This window comes from Hippocampus zosterae, chromosome 2 (assembly GCF_025434085.1).
Source record: "Hippocampus zosterae strain Florida chromosome 2, ASM2543408v3, whole genome shotgun sequence".
In the NCBI taxonomy this organism is placed as follows: domain Eukaryota; kingdom Metazoa; phylum Chordata; class Actinopteri; order Syngnathiformes; family Syngnathidae; genus Hippocampus; species Hippocampus zosterae.
This window is the reverse complement of record NC_067452.1, coordinates 37,458,385-37,485,222: the sequence shown is the minus strand read 5'-3', so window position 1 is coordinate 37,485,222 and position 26,838 is coordinate 37,458,385. Positions and strand designations below refer to the sequence as shown.

The 26,838-nt window shown below is 47.0% G+C and overlaps 1 protein-coding gene and 1 long non-coding RNA gene across 11 annotated transcripts in view; one reads left to right on the top strand and one right to left on the bottom strand.

The window, feature by feature from the left end:
- prdm16 (PR domain containing 16) overlaps nt 1-25,486 on the bottom strand; it is a 219,485-nt gene extending 193,999 nt beyond the window's left edge. For 2 of the 10 annotated variants that reach the window (XM_052059146.1, XM_052059156.1), the window contains exon 1: nt 25,201-25,483. In XM_052059146.1, the coding sequence (XP_051915106.1) occupies nt 25,201-25,237 (37 nt within the window). In that variant the 5' untranslated portion in view covers nt 25,238-25,483. Of the gene's footprint in view, nt 1-25,200 lie in introns of all 10 variants that reach the window. The other 8 variants (XM_052059145.1, XM_052059147.1, XM_052059150.1 and 5 more) reach the window with 7 other exon arrangements.
- A 139-nt stretch (nt 25,487-25,625) lies between these two features.
- On the top strand, nt 25,626-26,477 carry LOC127596617 (uncharacterized). Its single transcript, XR_007961508.1, has 3 exons — nt 25,626-25,653; nt 26,146-26,197; nt 26,322-26,477. It is a non-coding gene; the product is annotated as an uncharacterized LOC127596617 (long non-coding RNA).
- The last annotated feature ends 361 nt before the right edge of the window (nt 26,478-26,838 follow it).

Here is a 26,838-nt window from a genome sequence, read left to right as displayed (position 1 = left end):
CCATTGCGTTGAGTTCATAACATTTCTGTAGGTCTTTGTTTTTCGGCTTCCATCGACCCCTTTTGTTAACTTAATATTCCTTCAAAAGCCCTCGCGATGCCGGTTCTTTAAATCAATGACTGGGCGTCTTTCTTGCAAGCACACTCTCGTTGCTGCTAAAATGAGGATCAAAAGATAAAGACCGTCACTATTTGGGCAATCGAATGTCTCCCATGAACCGCTTAAAAATTCCAGTACCAAAAATGGAAAACAAAAAGGTGCAAATGTGGATCTGTTTCTTCCCAAGATGAAGTATTCTTTTCAGAACAAATAGAGAACAAATGTGTCATTCCGCAGCTTTCCAAAGAGCTAATTATCTATGGCCTCATGTTGTTATTTCATTGTTTTTCTTCACAAGGGTGCCAGCTAAAACAATCTCTGTTTTGGTAATCGTGCTCTAATGGATGGAGAAGCACTTATATTCCGTCACTCTCTGGCTTGCCAGTATTGGGCACTTGACTACAAATTCACAGTCATGCGTTACGAGGTGCGTGCAATGAGCTAACCTGCATAAAACGTCCTGACTGTGAAACAGAGACAACTTGCAGCTAATCATCCAGACAACCGCTCATGTATGCTATGTAATGTTCATCTGGGCCAGGAGTGACAATCAACGATCCTGTGGTCTGTTGGTGCATATACAACGCAGCTCACGGATACTCAGAATGAAAAAAAAAAAGGTTTTCCTTCATTCTTTTAAAATGTTATTTGCTTTGATATAGACCTTAAGTCAAACTCAAGTCACTTTAAGTTACAACTCTTACCATTCCAACAGGAATGGAACTCTTTTACCAAACTCGACCAGGTAACTTATATTGTGCACAGTATTTGTAGTATCCATCCAGCCATTATCTGAACCACTTTATCCTCATAAGGGTCACGGGCATTCTGAAGCCTATCGCAGCTGACTTCAGGCCGTAGTAGAAACTGAAAAGCCGTTATCCACGATCATCTATTTTAGTGGTCTGACATATCGCTTAACCCCTTGTCCTATACTAAACTCATCACTTCAAGAGTTTATAAGAGAGATGACTTCTGTTCTTAGAATTACTGTGTACAGTATTTATCGTTAGATACAGATGTATGTCATGAGCTAGTGCTATCTAACTAGCTAGCTCTAGCTATCTATCTAGATAGATAGCAACATAGCTAACTAGCTAGCTAGCTCTAGCTATCTATCAAGATAGATAGCTAGCTAAAGATAGCTAACGATAAATACTGTACACAGTAATTCTAAGAACAAACGTCATAGATAGCTAGCTAGCTATGTAGCCATCTATCTTGATAGATAGCTAGATAGCTAAATAGCTAGCTAGCTAGGTAGCTCAACAGATATCCAGCGTTAACATTTGCTTTAATGTGGACTTCAAATTATAATTATTTCCATTTTGAACAGGAATGGAACTCTTTCACCAAATCGGACTTATCCGACTGCGCACTATGTGTTGGAGTCTATCTCAGCTGACATCAGGCAGTAGTACTAACTATAAAGAGGTCAGGTTTCTGCATAAAATGTACAAAACAAAAAACAAAAAAAAAACGACAACAACAACAAAAAAAAGATAAATGAGTTTGAGCAACAGGAGAGAACCATGCTCTCTCGGGCTGTTATTGTTCCTTACGGCTAATGAAAGTAGTGTAGCCACAGGGAAATGCGCCAAATGGGGAAAGTGACTGTCAAATTTTATTTTGAGCAATTAAATGCAGCGTCACGTCGTGTGCCTGAATAAAACAGAAAGGAAGCCATTTAGCTGAGCAGCCTAAGGACTGTTTGGCAGATTTGTAATGGGTTTAAACACGCAGCCATGAATAAACGTGGTCAATAATAGATGAGGAAGATAGCAAAGGCAGGAGAAACTGTGCACCTCTTCTTGTCTCGTCCGGCTGTCTCCCCCCCCCCAATACTGCAGGTATGTTTACAAGTGAAAAAAATTGTGGCTATGCACCAAACATGCGGTCAGGACAGTACAGGAAACACACATTCAGACAGAAATTGAAAAGCAGCTGCTATTTGAAGCCGCCTGATGTGTAAATAAACACCGAAGAGCTTTGCAGCCAAACAAAACCAATTTCCCAGGCTCTACAAACACACTTGGACCATTGGTGACATTGGCCTTTTCTTTTCTTTGGAGGAACCGCTCAATTAATATGTCACCACTAGTCATGACCACAAGACCCTGCTCAAATAAGTGGCCCACTTCAGCTCTGGCCTCTGGAGAGAGACGGACGGGTGAAGAACATAAATTGCCCTCTTTAGTGCAAAAGAGTCATGCAAAGAGCCAATAAGCTGTGAGCTAGCACCTGCAGCACTCAAAATAAATAAGATCCTTTTTTTTTTAAACCTAATTTCACTCTGCTTGCACTCTCATCCACTCAGGAACAACCTGCAAAAACAATTGTGTTTCTCCAATTTCATCATCTTATTTCATCATATACAGCAGGGGTCCCCAAACTTTTTTTTTTTTAACTGTGGCGTTTTCGAAATATCATGATAAACACAAAGAGCGTCTAATCTGGCCGCAACTCTCTGATCGCTATGGTTATGTTTAATGCCTACAAAACACGATACAACGCAAATTAAAAGTGCATGAAAATGACGACTCACCACAGCCCCGAGCTTGATGTTCTGCAACCAGACGGTCCCATCTCGGGTTAATATGACACCTCAAGTGTGTGGTTTATGTCCAGTCGACTTCGTAATTTTGTTTTAGTCGCCGTTGCTGCACAAAACCCCCACCTCACACAGGTAGGAACTATCAACAGTTCTATTGTGGCGATCTCAGAGTATTCAGCCATAACTTTTATCCGGTTGTCTCGAACGTACTTTTAGGCCCGCTGTCATTTGCGATCTCCAGCAGTTTCTTTTACTCATTTTGTGAGCACAAGCGTTTTGTTTTTAGCGTAATTGGTCACGTGACAGAGAAGCGTGGCTTGACGTTAGTCAGGCGTGATACAGACGGATGTAACAGAGAATCCGGTAATTTTTCAAAATAAAACACCTTTCGTTTTCCGAAATAAACAAAACGGAATTAAGGCAAGTTATTTCTGTCCGGCCCGGTACCGGCGGTTGGGGCCCCGTGTTCTTAATCAATCAACAGCTCATGCTTGAACTGTTTCCATCTGGACTGTTTGATGCAGTGGCGCATTGTGTCCCCAGTAGGAGTGAGTCGGGCGCGCACCGCCACTCTATTTTGGCGCACTTTGAATAACCGAATGGCACATTTCGACAACGGTTGGAGTAAAGCATACACACGCTCGGAGAATATTTGAAACTTGTCACCCCCCCCCCCCCCCCACACACACACAAAATCCGTGATGCCTCATCATGCGTGCATTTGGAAATTTACACTCAAAGCGACCGGCACTACCCAAAGTGTGCTGGTTTTACACACACACACACAGATTTCAATGAAGTTGGGTTTTAAACGTATAAATAAAAGTAGAATACAATAATTTGCTCATCAGAATCAGAATCAGAGAATCAGAATCATCTTTATTGGCCAAGTATGTAGAACACACAAGGAATTTGTCTCCGGTATAACACGCTGCATTAGTATCATCGTAAACAACAAAATCATTGAACCATTTCAGCCAATATTTAATTGAATACATGACCGACAAAATATGTCATGTTCAAACTGATAAACATGATCCATTGTATTTCTTTTTGCGTACTCATTAAGGTAGAATTTTAGAACTGCAACAGGTTCCAAATAAGCTGGGACAGGCAAAAAAGGACTGAGAAAGCTGAAGAATGCCCATCAAAAACCTCTTTGGGACATCCCACAGGTGGACTGGCTAACTGGGAACAGGTGGATGCCATGATTGGCTGTAAAAGGAGCTTCCCTGAATTCTCAGTCATTCACAAGCAAACATGGGATGAGGTTCACGTTTCAAATTCATTCATTCATCTTCCGAGCCGCTTGATCCTCACTAGGGTCGCGGGGGGTGCTGGAGCCTATCCCAGCTGTCTTCGGGCAGTAGGCGGGGACACCCTGAATCGGTTGCCAGCCAATCGCAGGGCACACAGAAACGAACAACCATTCGCACTCACACTCACACCTAGGGACAATTTAGAGTGTTCAATCAGCCTGCCACGCATGTTTTTGGAATGTGGGAGGAAACCGGAGCACCCGGAGAAAACCCACGCAGGCCAGGGGAGAACATGCAAACTCCACACAGGGAGGCCGGAGCTGGAATCGAACCCGGTACCTCTGCACTGTGAAGCCGACGTGCTAACCACTGGACTACCGGGCCGCCACGTTTCAAATTGTATTTGGAAATTGTGGACGTCGTGTCCTCCAGGCCAAAGAGGAAAAAAAAAAACATCCGGGCTGTTCTGGATGCAAAAGCCAGCATCTGTGATGGTATGGGACTGTGTTTGTGCCAATGGCATGAGGAACTTGGACGTCTGTGGAGGCACCATTAATGGCGAAAGGTACATACAGGTTTTGAAGAAACATTTGCCGCCATGAGTCTTCTTCATGAATGGCCCTGATTATTTCAGCAAGACAATGCCAAACCACATTCCGCGCGTGTTACGACAGCGCGGCTTCATTGTAATAGTGTGCGATGACCAGACTGGCCTGCCTGCAGTCCAGACCCGTCTCCCATCGAGAATGTGTGGCACATTGCGAAGCAGGAACTACATCAGCGGTGACGTCAGAATGTTGAACAGCTGAAACTACAACAATTAGTGTCATCAGTTCCCAAACAAGACGGCCCGCTAGTCCAGTGGTTAGCACATCGACTTCACAATGCAGAGGTACCAAGTTCGATTCCAGCTCCGGCCTCCCTGTGTGGAGTTTGCATGTTCTACCAGGCCTGCGTGGGTTTTCTCCGGGTGCTCCGGTTTCCTCCCACATTCCAAAAACATGCATGGCAGGCTGATTGAACACTCTAAATTGTCCCGAGGTGTGAGCGTGGATAGTTGATTGGCTGTGTGTGCCCTGCGATTGGCTGGCAACCGATTCAGGGTGTCCCCCGCCTACTGCCCGAAGACAGCTGGGATAGGCTCCAGCACCCCCTGCGACCCTAGTGAGGATCAAGCGGCTCGGAAGATGAATGAATGAATGAGTTCCCAAACAAGACGGCCCGCTAGTCCAGTGGTTAGCACATCGACTTCACAATGCAGAGGTACCAAGTTCGATTCCAGCTCCGGCCTCCCTGTGTGGAGTTTGCATGTTCTCCCCGGACCTGCGTGGGTTTTCTCCGGGTACTCCAGTTTCCTCCCACATTCCAAAAACATGCATGGCAGGCTGATTGAACACTCTAAATTGTCCCGAGGTGTGAGCGTGGATAGTTGATTGGCTGTGTGTGCCCTGCGATTGGCTGGCAACCGATTCAGGGTGTCCCCCGCCTACTGCCCGAAGACAGCTGGGATAGGCTCCAGCACCCCCTGCGACCCTAGTGAGGATCAAGCGGCTCGGAAGATGAATGAATGAATGAGTTCCCAAACAAGACGGCCCGCTAGTCCAGTGGTTAGCACATCGACTTCACAATGCAGAGGTACCAAGTTCGATTCCAGCTCCGGCCTCCCTGTGTGGAGTTTGCATGTTCTCCCCGGGCCTGCGTGGGTTTTCTCCGGGTGCTCCGGTTTCCTCCCACATTCCAAAAACATGCTTGGCAGGCTGATTGAACGCTCTAAATTGTCCCGAGGTGTGAGCGTGGATAGTTGATCGGCTGTGTGTGCCCTGCGATTGGCTGGCAACCAATTCGGGGTGTCCCCTACCTACTGCCCGAAGACAGCTGGGACAGGCTCCGGAACACCCCCCCACCCACCATTACCTCCCTAGTGAGGATAAAGCAGTTTCAAATGATGAATGAGTTTCCAAACATTTATTGAATTGTACAGAGACACTCTCCAACTCGCCTTCTCCAAAGCAAATCCATTTAAAAGGCCTCACACCATCGATCGGTAATTGTTTCGGGACGCATCTCTGCACCGATGAAGACCGAACCGCATGAAAACGCGGCCACCTATCAGCCACACGTTGCCTCGAATGCCGACTTCATAAAACAGCCACCTCCTGCCTGCCCGCGATAGTTCCTGTGGCCTCACGCACGGACGAGGAGGACAAAGGGATGGAGTGAGTTTCCACGCTACGCGATTCAGATGCAAATGAAAACGAAGCGGCGAGCGCAAATCCAGCCATAACTGTGTCAATGAAAGATGACAAGCAAAGCGGGAAGCGTGTGGGCCTGCTGCTAATTTCCCGCCCTGAGTGCGGTAATCTGAGGGGAAGATTAAGGTTGGGGAGTTATTCTTGACTATTTTATTAAGAGGCGCTTTAGGCGCTGGAAGAAGGGGCTTTAGCGCTCCTCCAGCAGCGTGCCATACAATACAAGACAAACATTTGCTGTTATTGCACCAAAGTACTCTCAGATGTGCTGGGTCAGGCTCTTGCCAAGTGCTGCAGAAGAACCTCAAATCAAAGTTCCCTGCTGTTTTGCGCAAAAAAAAAAAAAATTAAGTGCCCTTCTCTTCCGGGGATCCTTCCTGGAGCAATTGTCAGGTGTCAAAAATTTTTTTAAACTTCTTTTTTTTTAATTAAAAAGGGGACGGAGGGACTGACGGATTGCCACAGCGAGTTAGATCATGCCTCCGTCTCACACTACTCTTGTGTTACTGGACATGATCAATGGAAAAAAGGGCATTTCGCTGCAAAAAGAAAAAGTTTTTTCTCCCCTCCTACTCCCGAACCTCCCCCCGTTGCCTCCTTAGTGCGCTTTTGTAATTGCTTTGCCATTCTTAAACACTTACAGCTCTTCTCGGTGCTGTTGAAAAACAAAACGCCTCTGTGAGCGCATGTGTGCGCTCATCCGGAAAATGAAGAGAAACACATTTGCAAAGACGGGCACAGCCCGGCGAAACAATGCCGGCCATCCGGAAAAGAAAAATAACGGGCAGAGCGCCGACGTGGACTTGAACGGCGAGACCGTTGGGGGGGGAGCGCGCACGCGGTCGTCGGAATAGCATCTTAAGTGGCAATCGCAAATCTTGGGAACCTCCGTGAAGACAGACGAACCGCAGAAGAGGCCGTTTTTCAAACTGGTCAGATTTACGATGGGGCTGTAGAAGATGTGCTAAAACTTGATGAGGAAAGATGTCAAGAACGACACATGCGGGGTAATGGGAAGCCTCTTCTGGCAAGTCTAAAAGGAAGATCTCAGGCCCCTACCCCCTTATTTCATTCTTATTCCGACAAACCTCCTTATGCACATTGTCACGGTCTTAATCCCAATAGCCAAAACAACTGAGATCACCAATGGCATCCGCAGTTTCAATGAAAGTACCGTAGGCCGATATGTAAAGGGTATAAAGTGCAGAAATGGCGTCTCCTGGAAAAAAAAAAAAATCACTCAAACGTTTTTTTGGTGTGTGTGACGCGCTGCTTGACATTTGGTGTGATGCTCATTATGACCAAAATGGCAGAGGAATCAAGCAGCCCAGTTCATGACATCATCACATGTCCTGGAGGTGATGATGTGTGAAATGTACGGGGCAGGGCAGCTGCAGCTGGTGGTGGTGGTGGTGGGGGAGTGGGGGGGGGGGCAGCAGCAAGTAGAGAGATACTAACAATGATCCAGGCTGCATAACAAGCAACGCCAGCAAAGAAATGATGACACCATGAACCATTTAGCTTAACAACTGCCTGTCCCCCCCCCCCCCATCACGTTCATGTAGAAATCCCCTTCTAAATCCAATCACTTTCATTTTACCTTTCGACTAGCAGAGGTAATCCCAACTCTGCCAGACGAGTGGAACAGGTCTAGGTGTGCGCGGCGCGCGGACCGTCCAACGCAGGCTTCATCTTTGCTGAGTGTTCATTCTGTCACTCGAAATGCATGGGGAGCGGCCCCGCCCCCTGACAAACACATTTATTGCTACATAACTCTCCGTTCTGGGCGGCCCGGTAGGTAGTCCAGTGGTTAGCACGTCGGCTTCACAGTGCAGAGGTACCGGGTTCGATTCCAGCTCCGGCCTCCCTGTGTGGAGTTTCCGTGTTCTCCCCGGGCCTGCGTGGGTTTTCTCCGGGTGCTCCGGTTTCCTCCCACATTCCAAAAATATGCGTGGCAGGCTGATTGAACACTCGAAATTGTCCCGAGGTGTGAGTGTGAGTGCGAATGGTTGTTTGTTTCTGTGTGCTCTGCGATTGGCTGGCAACCGATTCAGGGTGTCCCCCGCCTGCTGCCCGAAGACAGCTGGGATAGGCTCCAGCACCCCCGCGACCCTCGTGAGGATCAAGCGGGCAGATGAATGAATGAATGAATGAACTCTCCGTTCTGTACGACTATTTTTAATCACCAAGGCTGCTGGAAGGCTGTAAATTTCCCCCAGTGTGGGACAAATAAAGGATATCTTATTCTTATCTTATTCATTTTCTTCTCACGCCGCCGTATACATTTGTGATACGTGCGTCACAGGTCCCGACAAATGCAAGTAAACGAAATCCTAACGGGCTTTGAGCAGTTTGGAGACGGCTTGCTCAAGGGTGGATTATTTTTTTTTTTCTATATTATTTCTTCCGGCTCCAAGTCTGTACGGACTGCTGATGGTACCAGGCAGGCAGGCAAACATATTTCCTGTTTGGCAAAAAGGAATTTGTAACGAGCGGGGTCAAGTTTGGGTTGCCAAACTTGTTTTCATCACACACCCCATCATTGTTTTAACTTGGGGAAACTGTAGAAACGCGCCCACTCTTCATGTCACTACAGAAAGGTCGCTGCATTCGATTGACCTCATTTGGAACCATCCATCCATTTTCTGATCCGCTTTCTCCTCACAAGGGTCGCGGGGCATGCTGGAGCCTATCCCAGCTGTCGTAGGGCAGTAGGCTGGGGACACCCTGAACCGGTTGCCAGCCGCAGGGCACATAGAGACGAACAACCATCCACGCTCACAATCACACCTAGGGACAATTTAGAGTGTTCAACCAGCCTGCCCTTTATGTTTTTGGATGTGGGAGGAAACCGGAGTACCCGCAGAAAACCCACGCAGGCACGGGGAGAACATGCAAACTCCACACAGGGAGGCCGGAGCTGGAATCGAACCCGGTACCTCTGCACTGTGAAGTCGACGCACTAACTGCTGGAACACCGGGCCGCCCCATTTAGAACCAAAACCTTTTTTCATCTCTCATCTCATCTCATCTCATCTTCCGTACCGCTTGATCCTCACTAGGGTCGCGGGGGGTGCTGGAGCCCATCCCAGCCGTCTCCGGGCAGTAGGCGGGGGACACCCTGAATCGGTTGCCAGCCAATCGCAGGGCACACAGAAACGAACAACCATTCGCACTCACACTCACACCGAGGGACAATTTAGAGCGTTCAATCAGCCTGCCATGCATATTTTTGGAATGTGGGAGGAAACCGGAGCACCCGGAGAAAACCCACGCAGGCCCGGGGAGAACATGCAAACTCCACACAGGGAGGCCGGAGCTGGAATCGAACCCGGTACCTCTGCACTGTGAAGCTGACGTGCTAACCACTGGACTACTGCTTTTTTTAATAATTGACCATATTACAAAGACTGCCAAAAGCTGTTTAGTTCAACATAAACCGCATGATGCAATGTTTCGTTGTTATCTGAATGCATAGCGTCGCGCGAATGGCTTGCCTACTATTCTTTCCGAGCTTTCCAGCCGGCGTTAAAAAAAGGAACGCGACGTTCAACACAAGCGGGCTCAGTAGCGACGAGGTGAAAGCGCCACTCAAAGTTTAAATCCACATGTCGAGGTACACCTAAAATCATCTCATATCATCAAGTAAGACTTTGTAATGATGACTTGTGCTGTGTTGCGTCATCAAAATAAAAATTCACAGGGAAGCTTTGCGATATCGCCGGCACGCCGGGCCTGGTCAGGTGAACCCATGTTGAAAAACAATCCGTTCACCATGTGGAGAGCAGGTCCGATTAATAACTGATGCCGAGTCCCAGAGGAGAGCCGTTGGCTCACGCGGATGCGAGAGTGTAATAGAGCTATTTGTTTTCCTCAGAAAGCTGTCCCGAGCGCCCTCGCTGGGATCGCCAGACGCCACAAAGGCCAGCTATGAATTGGCCAAATCCTCTGGGGGCGGGGGGGTGGGGGGGCTATTGATTCGGCCCGCAGGCGGTAGAAAGCAAATATGCAATTAATTAGATATTTGTGTTAGGAACGGGGCGAGTGGATTAACGCTGCAGCGACAGCCAAGTCCATCTGGATTGGCCGCCGCTGTGGTCAAATTGTCAAAGCCGTCGCATTTCTCGAAACGAGGATCACGTAGTCCTGCGTATCATATAAAAAAAAAATAATAATTCTGTTGGTTGTCGCAAATAATCTACCGAATATGAAATGCTGGAGGTGATGGCAAAAGTTTTGGGACACCTGGTGGTGGAACCCAAAAGAATTGGAAATGAAAGGAATCTTCCCGAGCTATTCGCGGTGATGGATTTATCTCAAAACATTCATTCATTCATTCATCTTCCAAGCCGCTTGATCCTCACTAGGGTCGCGGGGGTGCTGGAGCCTATCCCAGCCATCTTCGGGCAGTAGGCGGGGGGGACACCCTGAATTGGTCGCCAGCCAATCGCAGGGCACACAGAGACGAACAACCATTCGCACTCACACTCACACCTAGGGACAATTTAGAGTGTTCAATCAGCCTGCCATGCATGTTTTTTTGGCATGTGGGAGGAAATCGGAGCACCCGGAAAAAACCCACGCAGGCCCAGGGGGAGAACATGCAAACTCCACACAGGGAGCCGGAGCTGGAATCGAACCCGGTACCTCTGCACTGTGAAGCCGACGTGCTAACCACTGGACTACCGGGCCGCCCTATCTCAAAAACAGATGGCCATAAATTACAAGTCCTTCGGCCCGTTTGCACACTTGCACGCCATTCCCTCGTCAGCATCTCCGTTTTCAACAACAGCAGTTTGTTGTGGGGGGGGGGGGGTCAGAAAGCAATTTAAAACCTCTATTAATGAGAGCCAAAGCGAGGGAGGAGTGGGAAGGGACGCCGGGGAAGAAAGAGATGAGGCAGTGGGAGAAGAAGAAGAAGAAGAAGAAGATGAGGGAGGGGAGGGGGTGGTGGGGGGGGGCGGTCTGGGTGTCAGCCATCAAAGCAGGCCAGGAGAAAAGAAGGCCAGGTGCTGGTTGTGGGAATGTGCCATCCATGCTTGCAGAGAACGGGGAGCTGGTGGGGGCTGCGAGGTGGGGATGGTGGAGGGTCGGGGGGGGGGGGGGGGGGTGGTAATTAGCCAAGCCTGAAAGAGAGAGAGAGAACGAGGGAGAGTGGGGTCCTTCGGGGCCCGCGGGGATAGCCCCTCCGAGAGGATACCATTTGCACTTCTACAGGAGCCGCCAGCCTTGCGACACAAAGAAGGGGGGAAAAGGGGAACTATGGCATCCTTTATCGGGCCGGACAAAGACGCCGCATCTTTTCAAAGGGGGGGGGGGGGGGAGAGAAAGAGAGAACTTGCAGTGTTCCAGAGGAGGAGAAAAACAGACGGGAAGAAAGAATCCTTGGACTGACCAGGAGCGAGAGGGGTGTCAGTGTGTGGGTTGCGGTCACGCTGTGACCCAGTCAGTCCTCTGAGGCATCAGAAATCCACTCATGTTGGCCGACCAAGCCCCCCCCCCCCCCACCCTCCGTGCCCACCCCGCAACACAGACAGACAAAGTTACTCAACTTGATTCCCAGTGCACCAACCACGAGGCCTATTTTCGGCATTTCAAGGAGTCGCCGGTTTTCCGCGCATCGCGACGCGTATCAAGTTGGAGGCCACGCGATGGCGGATTGAGCGGCACGATAAGGGCCACCCCCCTTCCACTTTTGACAATCGAGAGATTTGGCCCCCTCGTGTCGAGTGAGAGGGGGGGAAAGTGGAGGTCAGTGACATTACTTTTACCTATTTACCTTGGGAAGACGGCCGCGCGGGAGGCTGAATGCTGGCCTTTGAGGCTGCGGGGGCTTTGTGCCCCGAGTTGGAGAGGACTCTGACAGCCTCCGCTGAGTGGAGGGCAAAGGTCAGACGGGTCATGTGATAAGGCATTTCAGACCTACATTTAGGGCCTCTCGGTGAAGAGCTTCAAGAACCTCAAGATCTCCACCCCTCCTCCCCCTCCTCTCCATCTCCTCTTCCTTTCTTTCTTTGCCGAGTCCCCACTCTCCGGACACAAAATGCCATTTGTTGTCCGTCAGTCAGTAGCGCAGGGCCCGGGCCGCACTCGGTGCTGAAAGCTCCATTCACACACCCTGTCACCCAGGATGTTTTTGCAATTCAATATTTTCACACGCAGGCTGCTTCGTCGTTACTTTGGAACCGTACACTTGGCAGGATGAGGTTGGGGGGGGGCCCTCTGGGACGGAGGGGCTGAGAGGTGGAGAGGGGAGACGGAGGGGGTCAGCGCAGAGGAATCCGAGTGTCGGGAAAAGGGAAGAGCGCGGCGGCTAATGGGCCATCTTGAAATGTTTTAGTCAAGACCCCTCCAACATCGACACACACACACACACAAACAAGTGCGCGCACACACTCATGATCACACACATTCCAACACAACTCGTCGCTTCAAAACCAATCCGACTTTGGGTTAATGAGGGGAGGCGGGCTCTTATTTCATCCATCATAACCTTTTGGCCAATAGCGACATTCTATCCCAACAGAGGCTTTCCTCCATCGCTATCGCGGATGGACTGCGTTGCATCTTTCAAAGGTCTTTTCGAGTTTGAACACAGGAAACGCTGAATTTGTCAAAATCGGACTCATTAAATTTGGATCAGTCAAGTATTTGAGAAAACAAAATTGATGGCGGACGGCATTGCTGCTGCGGTGAATCCAAAAAATAAAAATTTTTAAAAAGTCTGCACACCCCTGCTCAAATGCCAGGTTTTGTCCATCTAGAAAAATGAGATCAGGGGAAATGCTTTTTCATTCATTCATTCATTCATTCATTCATTCATCTTCCGAGCCGCTTGATCCTCACTAGGGTCGCGGGGGTGCTGGAGCCTATCCCAGCTGTCTTCGGGCAGTAGGCGGGGGACACCCTGAATCGGTTGCCAGCCAATCGCAGGGCACACAGAAACGAACAACCATTTGCACTCACACTCACACCTAGGGACAATTTAGAGTGTTCAATCAGCCTGCCATGCATATTTTTGGAATGTGGGAGGAAACCGGAGCACCCAGAGAAAACCCACGCAGGCCCGGGGAGAACATGCAAACTCCACACAGGGAGGCCGGAGCTGGAATCGAACCCCGGTACCTCTGCGCTGTGAAGCCGACGTGCTAACCACTGGACTACCGGGCCGCCCCATTTTTTTTTTCTTTTTTAAAATATTAATGCATGTTCACCATGGTACCTCGCTGACAAGACGTACAGTGCATCACAACTGCAGCGGGAGCAAAGGAGCAAAACGCATTTCCGGTGCTTTTAATACTAAACAACATATTGAAATATTGTAACCTCGGTTGTCTGCAGGGTTAAGAAAGTTCATACTTTGCCGGACCCCTTCCGTCAAATTTAACAGCTGTTAGTCAATTTAAGGGGCCAATATTGTGTCAATATGAAATGCCAAAATGAAAAAGCGACTGAATGGTTCCGCTTATTCCCATCTCGGGTTTTGTCAATATGCTAAACATAGGCCCGTTAGCCCAGTGGTTAGCACGTCGGCTTCACAGTGCAGAGGTACCGGGTTCGATTCCAGCTCCGGCCTCCCTGTGTGAGTTTGCATGTTCTCCCCGGGCTTGCGTGGGTTTTCTCCGGGTGCTCCGGGTTTTTTTCCCACATTCAAAAAACATGCATGGCAGGCTGATTGGACGCTCTAAATTGTCCCTAGGTGTGAGTGTGGGCGTGGATGGTTTGTTCGTCTCTGTGTGCCCTGCGATTGGCTGGCAACCGATTCAGGGTGTCCCCCGCCTACTGCCCGAAGACAGCTGGGATAGGGTCCAGCACCCCCCGCGACCCGAGTGAGGATCAAGCAGTTCGGAAATGGATGGATGGATAGTTTTAATTCTTCGGAAATTCCTTACAAAGATTTTCAATGAGTTTTTTTTTTTTTTGGTTCATCGGCATTTGCAAAACTCCGAACGGCATATGATAAATTTCATTCCCAAGCACTGTTAAAGCCGTAGTTTTGCTAAATGAATCCGGGGGGCATTCCTAAGCACACAAAACGCGTTAAATTGCTACGAATCGGAGAATCTGTGTGTACTGAGAGAGCACACTTCATACTGTCCCTTTATCCCGTGCACCGCATTCTACCTAATTGAAATGAAAAACACTATTCAAGGAACTTTTCTGCGGGAGGGGGGTTTTGTAATCAACATGCCAACAGCTTTCTTTTATAAATAAATAGCAGCCAGTTGTATGGGCCTAATTACGCTGCAGCGTGATGGCGCTAAGAAAAGAAACTTACATCAGTAATGTTAGCAGAGCCAATTTTCATGGAGAGCAGCGCTGAAGAGAGGCGCCCAAATAAGTAGAGACATTCATCTGCGAGCTGACACCCCACTTCCACCCCCCCCCCCAACCCCCCCCCCCCCCCCCAACAAGCCTCCTTCCCTGCTGTCCATCATAGTCACAAAGAAAGTTATCCCAAGTATTAAACAAATAGGAGGTCTGCTGAGGCCTACGCTCCAGCCCCTGGCAGGGTCACTGGATAATGACAGCTCAATTACTGTGAATCTTCTTGTCCGCCGTCTGGCCAGTTAAAAAAAAAATACAAAAACAACCGCAACCGTCCCACCCCGGGCGGCAAATTTGTCAAAGCCACCAAAAAACGACGGGCCTGACAGTGTAATCGCCAACCGTCCCCGCCGACATGAAAGCGGTCTTTATCTGTCCAAATCAAAGAACTTGATCTGTGAGAGAAAAGGGGCCGGGGGGGGTTTGACCAGAGAACAGAAACGTCCCACTCGGCCCTCGCGGAGACGCGGAGATGTCTCTAATCCGCTCTAATGAGACACAGCGAACCCATCTTTGCGGTAATGATGAAACCCGGTGAGAACGATAGTGAGGGGAGGGGGAGGGGGGAGGGTTAAGAAAAGCAGACGAGATAGAAGTGAAGACGGAGCCAAGGCTTTGAACCGGGCGGCTCGATGAAAGAAGATGGAAGGCTGAGGGAGTTGAGAGCCACGCTGCCTTCACACACTCTGGGCTATTTCGGGGGGCAGACAGACAAACAGCCCAGGGGGGAGAGCAGTTTGTCGGCTTATCATATCTGGACAGGATGAGCATCATCAGCAGTGCCAGGCTGTGACTGACGACATGTCCACACGTACGCGGGCGGCTATTTTGGGCGAAAACACATTTTCCCCACACCACAGGCTGAGAAATATTCGTGGGCAGCCATAAACAAAAAAAAAAAAACTGACACGAAAATACATTTGTCATATAAGGTTAACACTTTGCTGCACTGAACGTAGCGTATTCAGACTGGGCGAATCCTACGCACACGACGCGACACGCTAACGAACAAAAACAGTCGAGTGGAAGGACAGTGGCCATTTTTATCTGACTGTCGGTCACAGTAAACGCCGCGCAAAGCCGACTGTCGGACGCTGGTTTTGCTGCAATTCAAAATCGCCGGTGACCCCCCCCAACCCCCCCCCCCCCCCCCAAAAAAAACATGTTTTCAGCGTAAGCAAGACCCAGCTAGGTGTTAGCTGTTTAAGATTTTTTTTTGTGCCTGTTTTCCACTTTGCAGCCATCTGCTTCTTTTTTTGACAACCGCTTCATATTTTTGTGGGTCGATAGAAAAACGATAAAGGACAGTAAATTGTATGTAAAGCCTCAAAATGTGATACAGAGTCAAAGTTTTTCAGTCCCGGCGCACCGGGCTCGCTGCGAGCCAAAGAGTGGCCAACTGGAATTTTTTTTTCTCGCAATGGTCCACTTGAGTCGCGTTCGGCCGCAGGCTTAACGGGAGACAACATTTATTTGCAGGGTGGACGGCGGTAGGCCAGCAAAAAAGCGGCTGCGCGAAACGAAAATCCGGTGGAGTATACAGTAATGGTGATTAATTTGTCAACAGAGCGCTAATATATGCGGACGATATGTGGATGAGCAAAACTCACTAGTATTCTTTGGCGTTCGACTCAGCATGACTTAGATTTGTTCTTGATTTTACTGCTTGGTGCTTTCTACCGCCTTTATTACCGATTCGTCTTACTGTTTATTGTGCATGTTAAATCGCTCCATGTACAGCACTTTGTATGCAGCGATGGCTGTTTGAAAGTGCTCGAGAAATACTCTTGACTTGACGATACTGAACTACTGCATGAAATCTCGAAATGTTGCAATGAAGCAGCAATAACGGAAACATCTTCCGAACCGCTTGATCCTCACAAGGGTCGCGGGGCGTGCTGGAGCCTATCCCAGCTGTCTCCGGGCAGTAGGCGGGGGACACCCTGAATCGGTTGCCAGCCAATCGCAGGGCACACAGAGACGAACAACCATCCGCACTCACACTCACACCTAGGGACAATTTAGAGTGTTCAATCAGCCTGCTACGCATGTTTTGGAATGTGGGAGGAAACCGGAGCACCCGGGGAAAACCCACGCAGGTCCGGGGAGAACATGCAAACTCCACACAGGGAGGCCGGAACTGGAATCGAACCCGGTACCTCTGCACTGTGAAGCCGACGTGCTAACCACTGGACTACCGGGCCGCCATAACGGAAACAAAACCAAAAAAAAAAAAAAAGATGGACCAATCAATCAAGGGAACCGGGAAGGCCCCCAGCAACTCTAATGAGGGCAAGGATCCCAGAAAATGAGTGATTTCGTGTGAATTGCATCTGGTCAATCTGAATTTTGCACTGGTCACAAACCAACAAGGGAAAAACAAGTCTCAACGAACTGCCACAAAACGTTCCCGAGACAGAATGAACGAGGCATTGGGTGGGGGAAGGTGGGGGGGGGGGTTGCGGATCAGAGTGAGGACAAATGAAGAAATAAAAGGGAAAAAAAATGTCAGAAAGAGGGTAAAAGTGACCTGGCTTATAGCAAACAAATCGGGATTAGACCCCGATAAGACTAGTCACAATGCTGAGCAACCCGCGGGACACGGCGACGTGGAGGGAATCATGAGGGCTCCGACAACAAGCTCATTAGGACTCCACACATCCCCCCCCCCCCACCCCTCGTGTGGCAAACGGCGCGCACCGCTTCACAGTGGGTGGTGCGAAACCCATGCCAGACCCTCACAGGGCAGAACGAGAGAAGCTTGCAGTGCAAGTGAAGATGAGTCATTTTGTTTGTGATGACACTCACACAAATGTTTTGTTTTGGTTTTTTTTTTGCTCCGAGATGCCAAGTTAAGTCAACTGCCAGGCAGCGAAATTGCTCCTCATTATCTTGAATAACTGCATCGTGTTCACCGAATGCTTCTCTGCTGTTTTTAACAAAAGGCTCTGCCCCGTTTGCCAAACTTAAGGTTAGAGGAGGGGGAGGAGGAAGAAGAGGGAGGGTAGAGAGGGGGGTTGGGGGTGCACTAAAGAAAACATCAGGGAAATATCTGAAACTGCCAAATGATGTTTTCACAAACACGGCAGATGAGGTCATGGAGCAAGGCGGGGAGGCGGAATATTTGCCAACTGGATAATGTGAGGTCAGCGTATCAGTGGAATGAATGGGATTTGGAGCCATGTGCAAGAGCTTAATGGTTGGTGGGATTTGCATGTCGACTCAATACGCAACTTACGACTGCACCGGACTGCAGAAGGAAGCGCGTGTGCACGTCGCGGAGGTGCCCACCCATGGTTGCGCCACACGGAACGAGAGGCAGAGCAGTGACAGGACCTCCATCACCTACACGCACGCACTTAGCTAGCAACATTGCCGACTCCTGCTCTTTGGATGACATTTACAATCACCCTCTACCGCTTTGTGATGGATTCAGGTTAAATCCTGTCATTGACTCTAAATCTGTCACCTTGAACTTGAGTGTTTATATGTTTATGTGTGTGTGTGTGCGTGTGTGTGTGTGTGTGTGCTTGAGTTCAGTCACTCAGTATATTGGCACATTACTTTGGATGTGCAATATGACCTCACCACAAAATGGAAAGCTGAAATGTTTTCGAAAGCGTCATCGGGACCATCGGTTGCAATCGCTTAACGATACGTGACAGGGAACATGTTTACAAAAAGCATTTAACCAACACTCGTGCCACCACATTTGGTACACCTGCATATACAGATGTAAATTAATTAATTAATTCATTCATTCATCTTCCGAGCCGCTTGATCCTCACACACGGGTCAATTTAGAGTGTTCAATCAGCCTGCCATGCATATTTTTGGAATGTGGGAGGAAACCGGAGCACCCGGAGAAAACCCACGCAGGCCCGGGGAGAACATGCAAACTCCACACAGGGAGGCCGGAGCTGGAATCGAACCCGGTACCTCTGCACTGTGAAGCCGACGTGCTAACCACTTGGCTACCGGGGCGCCTACATATGTAAATGATATATTTAATTATTCGAGACGCGACTGATATTTCCTTTGATTACTTTACGACTTACTACCCATGGAAGTCAAAATATCGTGGTGCCTTGAGATGAAAGGGAAGGCCATTAATCTGTTCCAGCCTTTTCCACCAAACAACAACAAATAATTTTCATATGTGTTTTTCTTAAACATTCAATTTAAAAAACGACATGTACAACACTGGTCTTCATAAATAAAAACCCCAAAAAACATAAAGTAACCAACATCTAGTGAAGTTTTGGTGAATCCAAATATCTCATTAGTTTTACTATATACTGTATGCTGCCATTATTCTTTGAGCAAAGTGAGTTGAAATCTCTTAGAGTGGTCTAATAATTCGTAGAATATGTTCAATGAATCTCTTGACAGTTCAGGAGTTGTTCATGAGATCTGGCTTCAAAGTTAGTAGTGTGTAATGTTCTCTTGAAGATGCATGGCTGGTCCTGTGCGTTAGCAAGTAGCCTAGCTTAAACGGCCATGAAGAAGAAAAAAAAAACGATTTTTTTTTTTAGATAAGTATTGTTGTATTGTTTGCCTTCTGATGTTGCTGCACCATAAGTGTTCAAATATCTCTTCCTTAAAGCTTTAGAACACCAGCACATTATATTTTTTAGCCCATCTATGTATTTTTCCTTGGCTTGTTAGCATTAAGGCTAACTGCACTTTGTCAAGGCAAAGCTCTGTTGTTATTTTTGATACATTGTTCTCTTTGGTTTATGTTTAGTTTGATGGGAAACGTTAACTTGGAATGGCATTTAACAGCCGCAAACTTTTTTTTTTTTTTTAAAGAATTGATCACTACCAAGCAAACTCATCATTCATTGTCAAAATCTGTATGTCACTGAGCGGTGGCGATTTGCAAGTATGTCAGCATGTCGCGAATGTCGTTTGTTTGTCAAACAACAATTTTGTTGCAACATTTCTTTGCGACAACAAAAAAAAAACAGTTTGAGAACATAGAAATTGTTCCTGAACATCTGCGATCATTCATCACCTCAAACGAACACTGGTGAAAACAACATGCGTGAGAGGCGCAAACACTAGCAAACCTTATTTCCGCTATTTCACTGAGCCGCCAGTGTTGGCGCGCGGAGCGAATGTTTTTTTGTTGGGAATGTCTTGACGCGGCGGCCCGGTAATCCAGTGGTTAGCACGTCGGCTTCACAGTGCAGAGGTACCGGGTTCGATTCCAGCTCCGGCCTCCCTGTGTGGAGTTTGCATGTTCTCCCCGGGCCTGCGTGGGTTTTCTCCGGGTGCTCCGGTATCCTCCCACATTCCAAAAACATGCGTGGCAGGCTGATTGAACACTCTAAATTGTCCCTAGGTGTGAGTGTGAGTGCGAATGGTTGTTTGTTTCTGTGTGCCCTGCGATTGGCTGGCAACCGATTCAGGGTGTCCCCCGCCTACTGCCCGGAGACGGCTGGGATGGGCTCCGGCACCCCCCGCGACCCTAGTGAGGATCAAGCGGTACGGAAAATGAATGAATGAATGTCTTGGCTTCGCAAAGCTTGCAAAAAGGTAGGAAATTATTGTTCTTGGTTCAAAATTTCAGTTTGTAGCCATTAAAATTGTTGGTGATCATCTGGCCAACGTCTTTGGGACCGTTTTAGACCAAACCATGTCCCAAAAAAAAATAATAATCTACATTCGGACCATGTGCAAACACTTGCCGACCTTAGCCCGCATGCCACACTAGTGTCCAAAATATTATCTCGCAATTGGGGGCAGAAAATAAAATGAACGACGGGCCGAATATCAAAAAACTCCACGGCACCACTGGATTTGAAACAACTTTCAATAAGATGCAGTTCCATCTTTACATCACTGAAAACATCAACCACCATAAGAAAATAAATTAAATATACACTGTTGTTAAATTAATACCAAAAATTTTATGCTAGCTCTTTACGCTTATTTTGTAGATGTGTGCCTGTCGTTCAGACATTCACTGTATTGTCTCAAATGCTTTTTCTTTTGGGGGGGGGGGTCCTTCAATGACACAGTGACTGAATCACCATGAAAGTATTTTCTTGGAGACAAATAACATCAGTGGATGGGTGAAAGCAGAACTACTGTAAAAGCAAGTCAAACTAAAATATTCCAATCAATGCATAGCCAAAATTGAGAGCAAGTGAGTCATCATTCTCTTTTATTAAATATTGTTCTCTGCAGTCATTTAACCAAAATTGAAGGAAGGAGACCACAAAAGCTTTGCAACGGGGATTTGAGTAGAAATGAGACCTGGACATTTACTTCTAGTGGGAAGAATCTGCTCTTTCAATCCATCTCAAGTTATGGTTCCATAAAGCAATTCATCTGTATTTGTATCACTTTATGGGAATCAAATGAAGACCATATGCTGCAGAACCACGACAAAAACTGAACTCAAATTCTCAAGATTAAAAAAAAAAAAGTGAGTCTTTCACAATTTACAAAGCGGCAAAATCATCGCGGGTTTTAATATGATCCAACAGACTAGAACACAACAAGTGTGGACGCGGTGAGCGAGATTTTATTCGGCAGACATGGAAACAGATTTTTTTTCCCTTCATAAATCCTCTGGTAACACATTTGGGAAGTAGCCTGTAGGCCCCCCCCAAAATCCACAATCGGCTCCATATAACATGAGCAGATGTGACAGGATGAGGAACCTGCACCCCAGCAGAAAAAAAAATTAATAATAATAATACATAAATAAATGGCGGCCCGGTAGTCCAGTGGTTAGCACGTCGGCTTCACAGTGCAGAGGTACCGGGTTCGATTCCAGCTCCGGCCTCCCTGTGTGGAGTTTGCATGTTCTCCCCGGGCCTGCGTGGGTTTTCTCCGGGTGCTCCGGTTTCCTCCCACATTCCAAAAACATGCGTGGCAGGCTGATTGAACACTCTAAATTGGCCCTAGGTGTGAGTGTGAGTGTGAATGCTTGTTCGTTTCTGTGTGCCCTGCGATTGGCTGGCAACCGATTCAGGGTGTTCCCGGCCTACTGCCCGAAGACAGCTGGGATAGGCTCCAGCACCCCCCGCAACCCTAGTGAGGATCAAGCGGCTTGGAAGATGAATGAATGAATGACATAAATAAATCAAGCTGCAATATAAAACAGACTGGTGCAATACGGACCAAGCAAGTCCTGGATGCAAAAAAAAAAATGAGCCCAACTTGTCAATAGTCAAGGGCGACAAATGAAAACAACAGCTTTGGCAGACAGCCCGCTGTTTGTTTGGTGGTCTGATCGTTATTTCCTGATCGACAAAACAAATCTTTGTTCATCTGTCTTAAGCCTGCGCCCTATAGTGACAGGCAGAACATGTCAACGCTCTTCCTTTGGATGACACAAAGGACACTAAAGCCTGCGTATCCACCTGTTGTCATGGAATAAGTCACGGCTTCCAGCAAGTAGCCCGCATCAGCATTTGCGTTCAACTAAACGGGCCCAGATTTCAAGGACTTTGGTGTATATTTGTTTTTTTTTTATATTTTGCTAATGTAAAACGGGCACCTGGGCTGGAGAAAGGTTGGGAAACTCTTCTCTATTCTAACCAAATGACGCCGATGTTGACAAAGAGCACACAGCGTGATATCAAGCGTGAATGCAGCAACATGTTGGTTTTCATTTTGACAATACCAAACCAGTGAAATCCGAGATTATAATGACGATGGCGACCGCAAGCTAATCATATAAAAACATAGCATGTGCAAATCAAAGTGACTCGTTACATTACTGACACAAAACAAGCCAAGCGGCCCTTCCCCCGAAAACGCGAGAGGGCGTGCGCGTGTGCGTGCGTGCGCGCGCGCGCAGAGTTTGAAATGAGGAGAACGAGCAAGTGAGAGACGGGAACTTTCAGCCAGGATTCAACACTGGATATGAAAAAACATTCTGGCCTTTTGTTTTGTTTTGTTTGTTTTGTTTTTTTACTTCCGTCAAATCAATCGTCAAATGGGCGAAGTTCAAAAGAGCAGCTTCACCTTCAAGAACAATCGCCATTGTGCTTCAAACTGTCGTAAAAGTATGCACCGAGTTTCATAAAGTGTGAAGGGCGATGGGGGGAGTTTTGTGCACATTCAACACGCGCGCGCACACAAAATCATAATCAATCCATCCATCCATTTACTGACTATGCAAGCTATTGCGAATCGATAACGTCTGCTAAGTTGCAGCCACAATTATTGAACGCTTTCCTGTTTGTTTACTTTAAGTGTGAATGTGCGCGCGTGTGTGTGACGGAGATTTTGCATACACATTTTATTGCTCTTTTGTCCGTTCTTCGTGTGTGTGTGTGTGTGTGTGTAGATGTCATATAATATATATATATATATATATATATATATATATGTATATATATATATATACACACACAAACACACACACACACACCGTTCTTCGTGTGTGTGTGTGTGTGTGTGTGTGTGTGTGTGTGTAGATGTCTCATATATATATATATATATATATATATATATATATATATATATATATATATATATATATATATATCACATACATATACACACACAAACACACACACACACACACACACACACACAGTACTGTATTGTGTGTGTGTGCGTGTATCAATAAATGTATTTAATTTATTTTGTAGGGCTCAAAAGGAAATATTGGCGTTGTAGTTCCTCACGGGGCCAAAAATCAAATCAGTTAAATCAATGTGAGGTTGTATTAAAACGCACGCGCGCGCACACACACACACACCCACACACACACACATAGACACGCTACGTGTGGAGGCAAAGAGTTCCGGAGTATCGCGGCCTTACTTTCGTTTTGGCGAGGATGCCTGTTTGGATTGACTTTAGCTCAAAGAAAATAAGTTGCTTCAAAATAAAAGGATTTAGCAAGTCACAATCTGGCACGCGAGGCGCATGCGCAACTGACGATTCAGTACGTCCAATTCAAATGCTGCACTCGTTCGTTTTGAATGCAGAAATGGCCTTCTGTTTTCTTTTGTTTTGTTTTGTATTGTTTTGTTTTTGCCCGCCGTCCATTCTCCTTGATATGTTGGGTCTGCGCCAGGAGGGCTCCCCAAAGCCAGGTATTTGTGTTCATTAGCACCGGGATCAACAGACTACCAACTCGGGGCTGTTTGCAGATCGGGACTAAAGTGCTCGCGAGGAGCGGCGCTCTTGCTCCACACGTGTTGAAGAAATTACACGAAGCGTGGCAATTAGCCGTTTCCCTTTTCTTTGGGTCTTCAGACTTTCAAAATGCCTCCTCGCGAACGTGTGGGAGGGGGGGGGGGCTTAATAAGAGAATACGGCAGTAGATCGTGGACTGGGGGATTTGAAATAAGGTGAACGATTTATCTCAGTCTATGGGTAAACGGGAAAATAACATTTAGACCACACACACAAAAAAAAAAATAATAATACGTACATTTTTTGGGATGTATCGTTTTACGGTCGTGAATGAAATGCCAAACAAGCTCCACAAAACGAAGCCATTCAGGCCCACATCAAATGCCGTGAATGTTGCCAGTTACAGTGAAAAAAAAGCTTCTCAGGACACCCAAGAATGATCTCTTTTTTTTTCAATCAGCATTTAAAATAACGAGACCCAACTAATAAACCCAAGGCTGCATTAATTGCATTTCTGTTCAATTTGGGACATGTGCATCTGTGTTCAAATGCCATCTAGCAAACAGTGCTGGTTGCCAGCAGGCCTCCACACACATTAGGCCACTAATATCAGCATCATTAGCTCATCACCTTCTTAATGAGTCGCTTGAATGAAATGCTCGCAAACGGCGCAAGCAAACGGGCGGATAAAATATCAGAAAGACACGAGAGCCAATGAAAACACGCAGAAAACAACGAGAAGCAAAGTGTGTGTGTGTGTGTGTGTGTGTGTGTGTGTATGTATATATATATATATATATATATATATATATATATATATATATATATATATATATATATATATATATATATATATATATATATAAATTTGTGGTTGTTTGCTTCTGTCTGAGTTATCGATTGGTACTCCCTTGGGGGTGGGGTGGGGGTACCCTTGGGGTTTAAAAGGATGAGGGTGGGGGGGGCGATATGTGCGTGTATGCAAACGGAGAGAGAGCGTTGCAAAACAAACGACGCACAAAATATTGATTTCTCCTCACCCCCCCCCCCCCCCCCCCCACACACACACTTTAAAAAAATTAAATAAAATAAAATGCACGCCTCGGTGAGGAAATGGTCATCGCCGTGGGACAGTACCACAGCGCCCACTATTCTACAAGTTGGGAATGGTGTGCTTTCACAAGACTTGGAAGGGTTCTATTTAGGAGAAGAACAACACTCGTTTGCATTTGGGCGAGTTTCGCGTAACTTCCAGGAACCAATAAAGCAAAAAAAAAAAAAAAAAAAGCGAGAGTGAGAGCAAAGCGCGAATCTGAAAGCCGCAATCGTGAAAGCACCGGCGTCAAAGTTTCGCTCGGGGGGAAGCGAACGCCGCAAAGTGCACACAAACTAGCCCGAGTCCGAGCCGCAACGTAGCGCCCCCCAAAAAAGTTGATCAGCGCGGCGGAAGAGATTCGCCCCCCAGCCGCCCCCCCCATCTCCGCGCTCTGACACCGGACAGGGACGCACAAGAAGCGCGACTTTTTTTTCCTTGTTTTTTTTTTGTTTTGTTTTCCAAACCGGGAAGGAAAAACGACCAAAACAAGAAGCGGGACCTTACTTTTAGCCAGTTTTCTTGCTCTCGCCTTGGATCTCATCTTGTCGCCTTGTAGATTCCTCTCGTCGTCCACCGTGAGCCCAGAAGCAGCAACAACACTATCTTCATCTCACCAGCATTGTCAGTTTGGACACCTTCGCACATGCGCACAGCTCCATATTCAATCTGACACCCTCGTCGGGGCCAAAAAACTTTCCAATGTATTCATCATCATCACTTTTTTTTTTTTGTCCTATCGTCTCCCCTTTAGATCACTTATCTCTTCCCCTCCTCCTCCTCCTCTACCTCCTCCACATGCTGCTCTCTCCTCACACTCGCACCTTCTCCCCCCCCCCTCCCACTCCAAACCCCCCACCCCCACCCCCACCCCAGCCCCAGCTTCCAGCCCACCCAGCTCTGCTGCTGCCAGCACCGGCGTGCATTTAGTTGGCGACGCGCTTCTCTGCAGCCGACCAGGTAAGATGTCAAGCTTTATTATTATTATTATTATTATTATTATTATTAATATATGGAATTCATGTTTTTTTTTAATTAATATGAGATTGTCTTTATTGTTTTGCAGACTGGTTGCAAAGCAATTTTGGCAACCCAAAAAAAGTGCATGTGTGTGTGTTTGTGTGTGTGTGTATTGGGGGGTGACGGAGAGGCGGGGGGATTGGGAGGGGGAGGGGGGGGGTGGACCGCCGCTAATTTCTTGTGTGTGTAGCAATGCAGCAGCCAGCAGCTGTTTGACGCATGCATGCCCCCCCCCTTTTCTTCCTCCTCCTCCTCTCCTCCAAAACCAAACATTCTGTTAGCGTCACAGAACTCGGTTTGTCGTAACTAATACATAAAATTGAACATAGTTTAAAAAAAAAAGTGCGTGCAAGGGAAGTGGACTGCAGGCTGCGTAAGCATGACTCTGCACCTGTCTGTGTGTGTGTTTGTTTGTTGTTTGTGTTCCTGCAGGCAGGAATTATCAACCCTCAATTTGGCTTCGAGTGCAGTCCCCAAGTTGCAGGTAATATTTAACTTCAAATATTTTTTTCTGCCTGCATGCAATGATGCAACAGTCATTCTGATTATATTGAAACGTTGAAATCTATTATTATTATTTTTATTATTATTGCTCGATTGTTCCGCAGAATGTGAGAAAACTCCGTCATCGTGCATTTGAACCCGAGCGGTGGGCCGGCCTCCACATGGTGCCTTGGGCCTGTAGCCGACATGTCATATGGGAATGGTTTCCGTCTGCTTTTTTGGCTAAATAAAGGCGGCTCTGTGTTGGAGCCTATTAAAGATCTGCGATGATGGAGCGAATGCAGTTTGCCGCATGGCGCGCACGCATCCATTCGCTGCTCGGTAACCGCAACACACCGAATGCATATGCAGGTATATATGCTCTTATCGCGAGAAGGATCGTTATTCGTAATGTTGGTGAGCTGAAGTCGGAATATTAAAAAGGGCGTTTCGCAACAACAACTATAATAATAATAATAATAATATTCTTATCAATGTTATTATTAATAATAATAATGAATATATAATATTAATAATAAATTATTATTATTATTATTATAGCGACCGATAATAAAATAATAATACTTATTATTATTAATTTAAATAATAAATTATTATTATTATTATTATTATTATCATGGC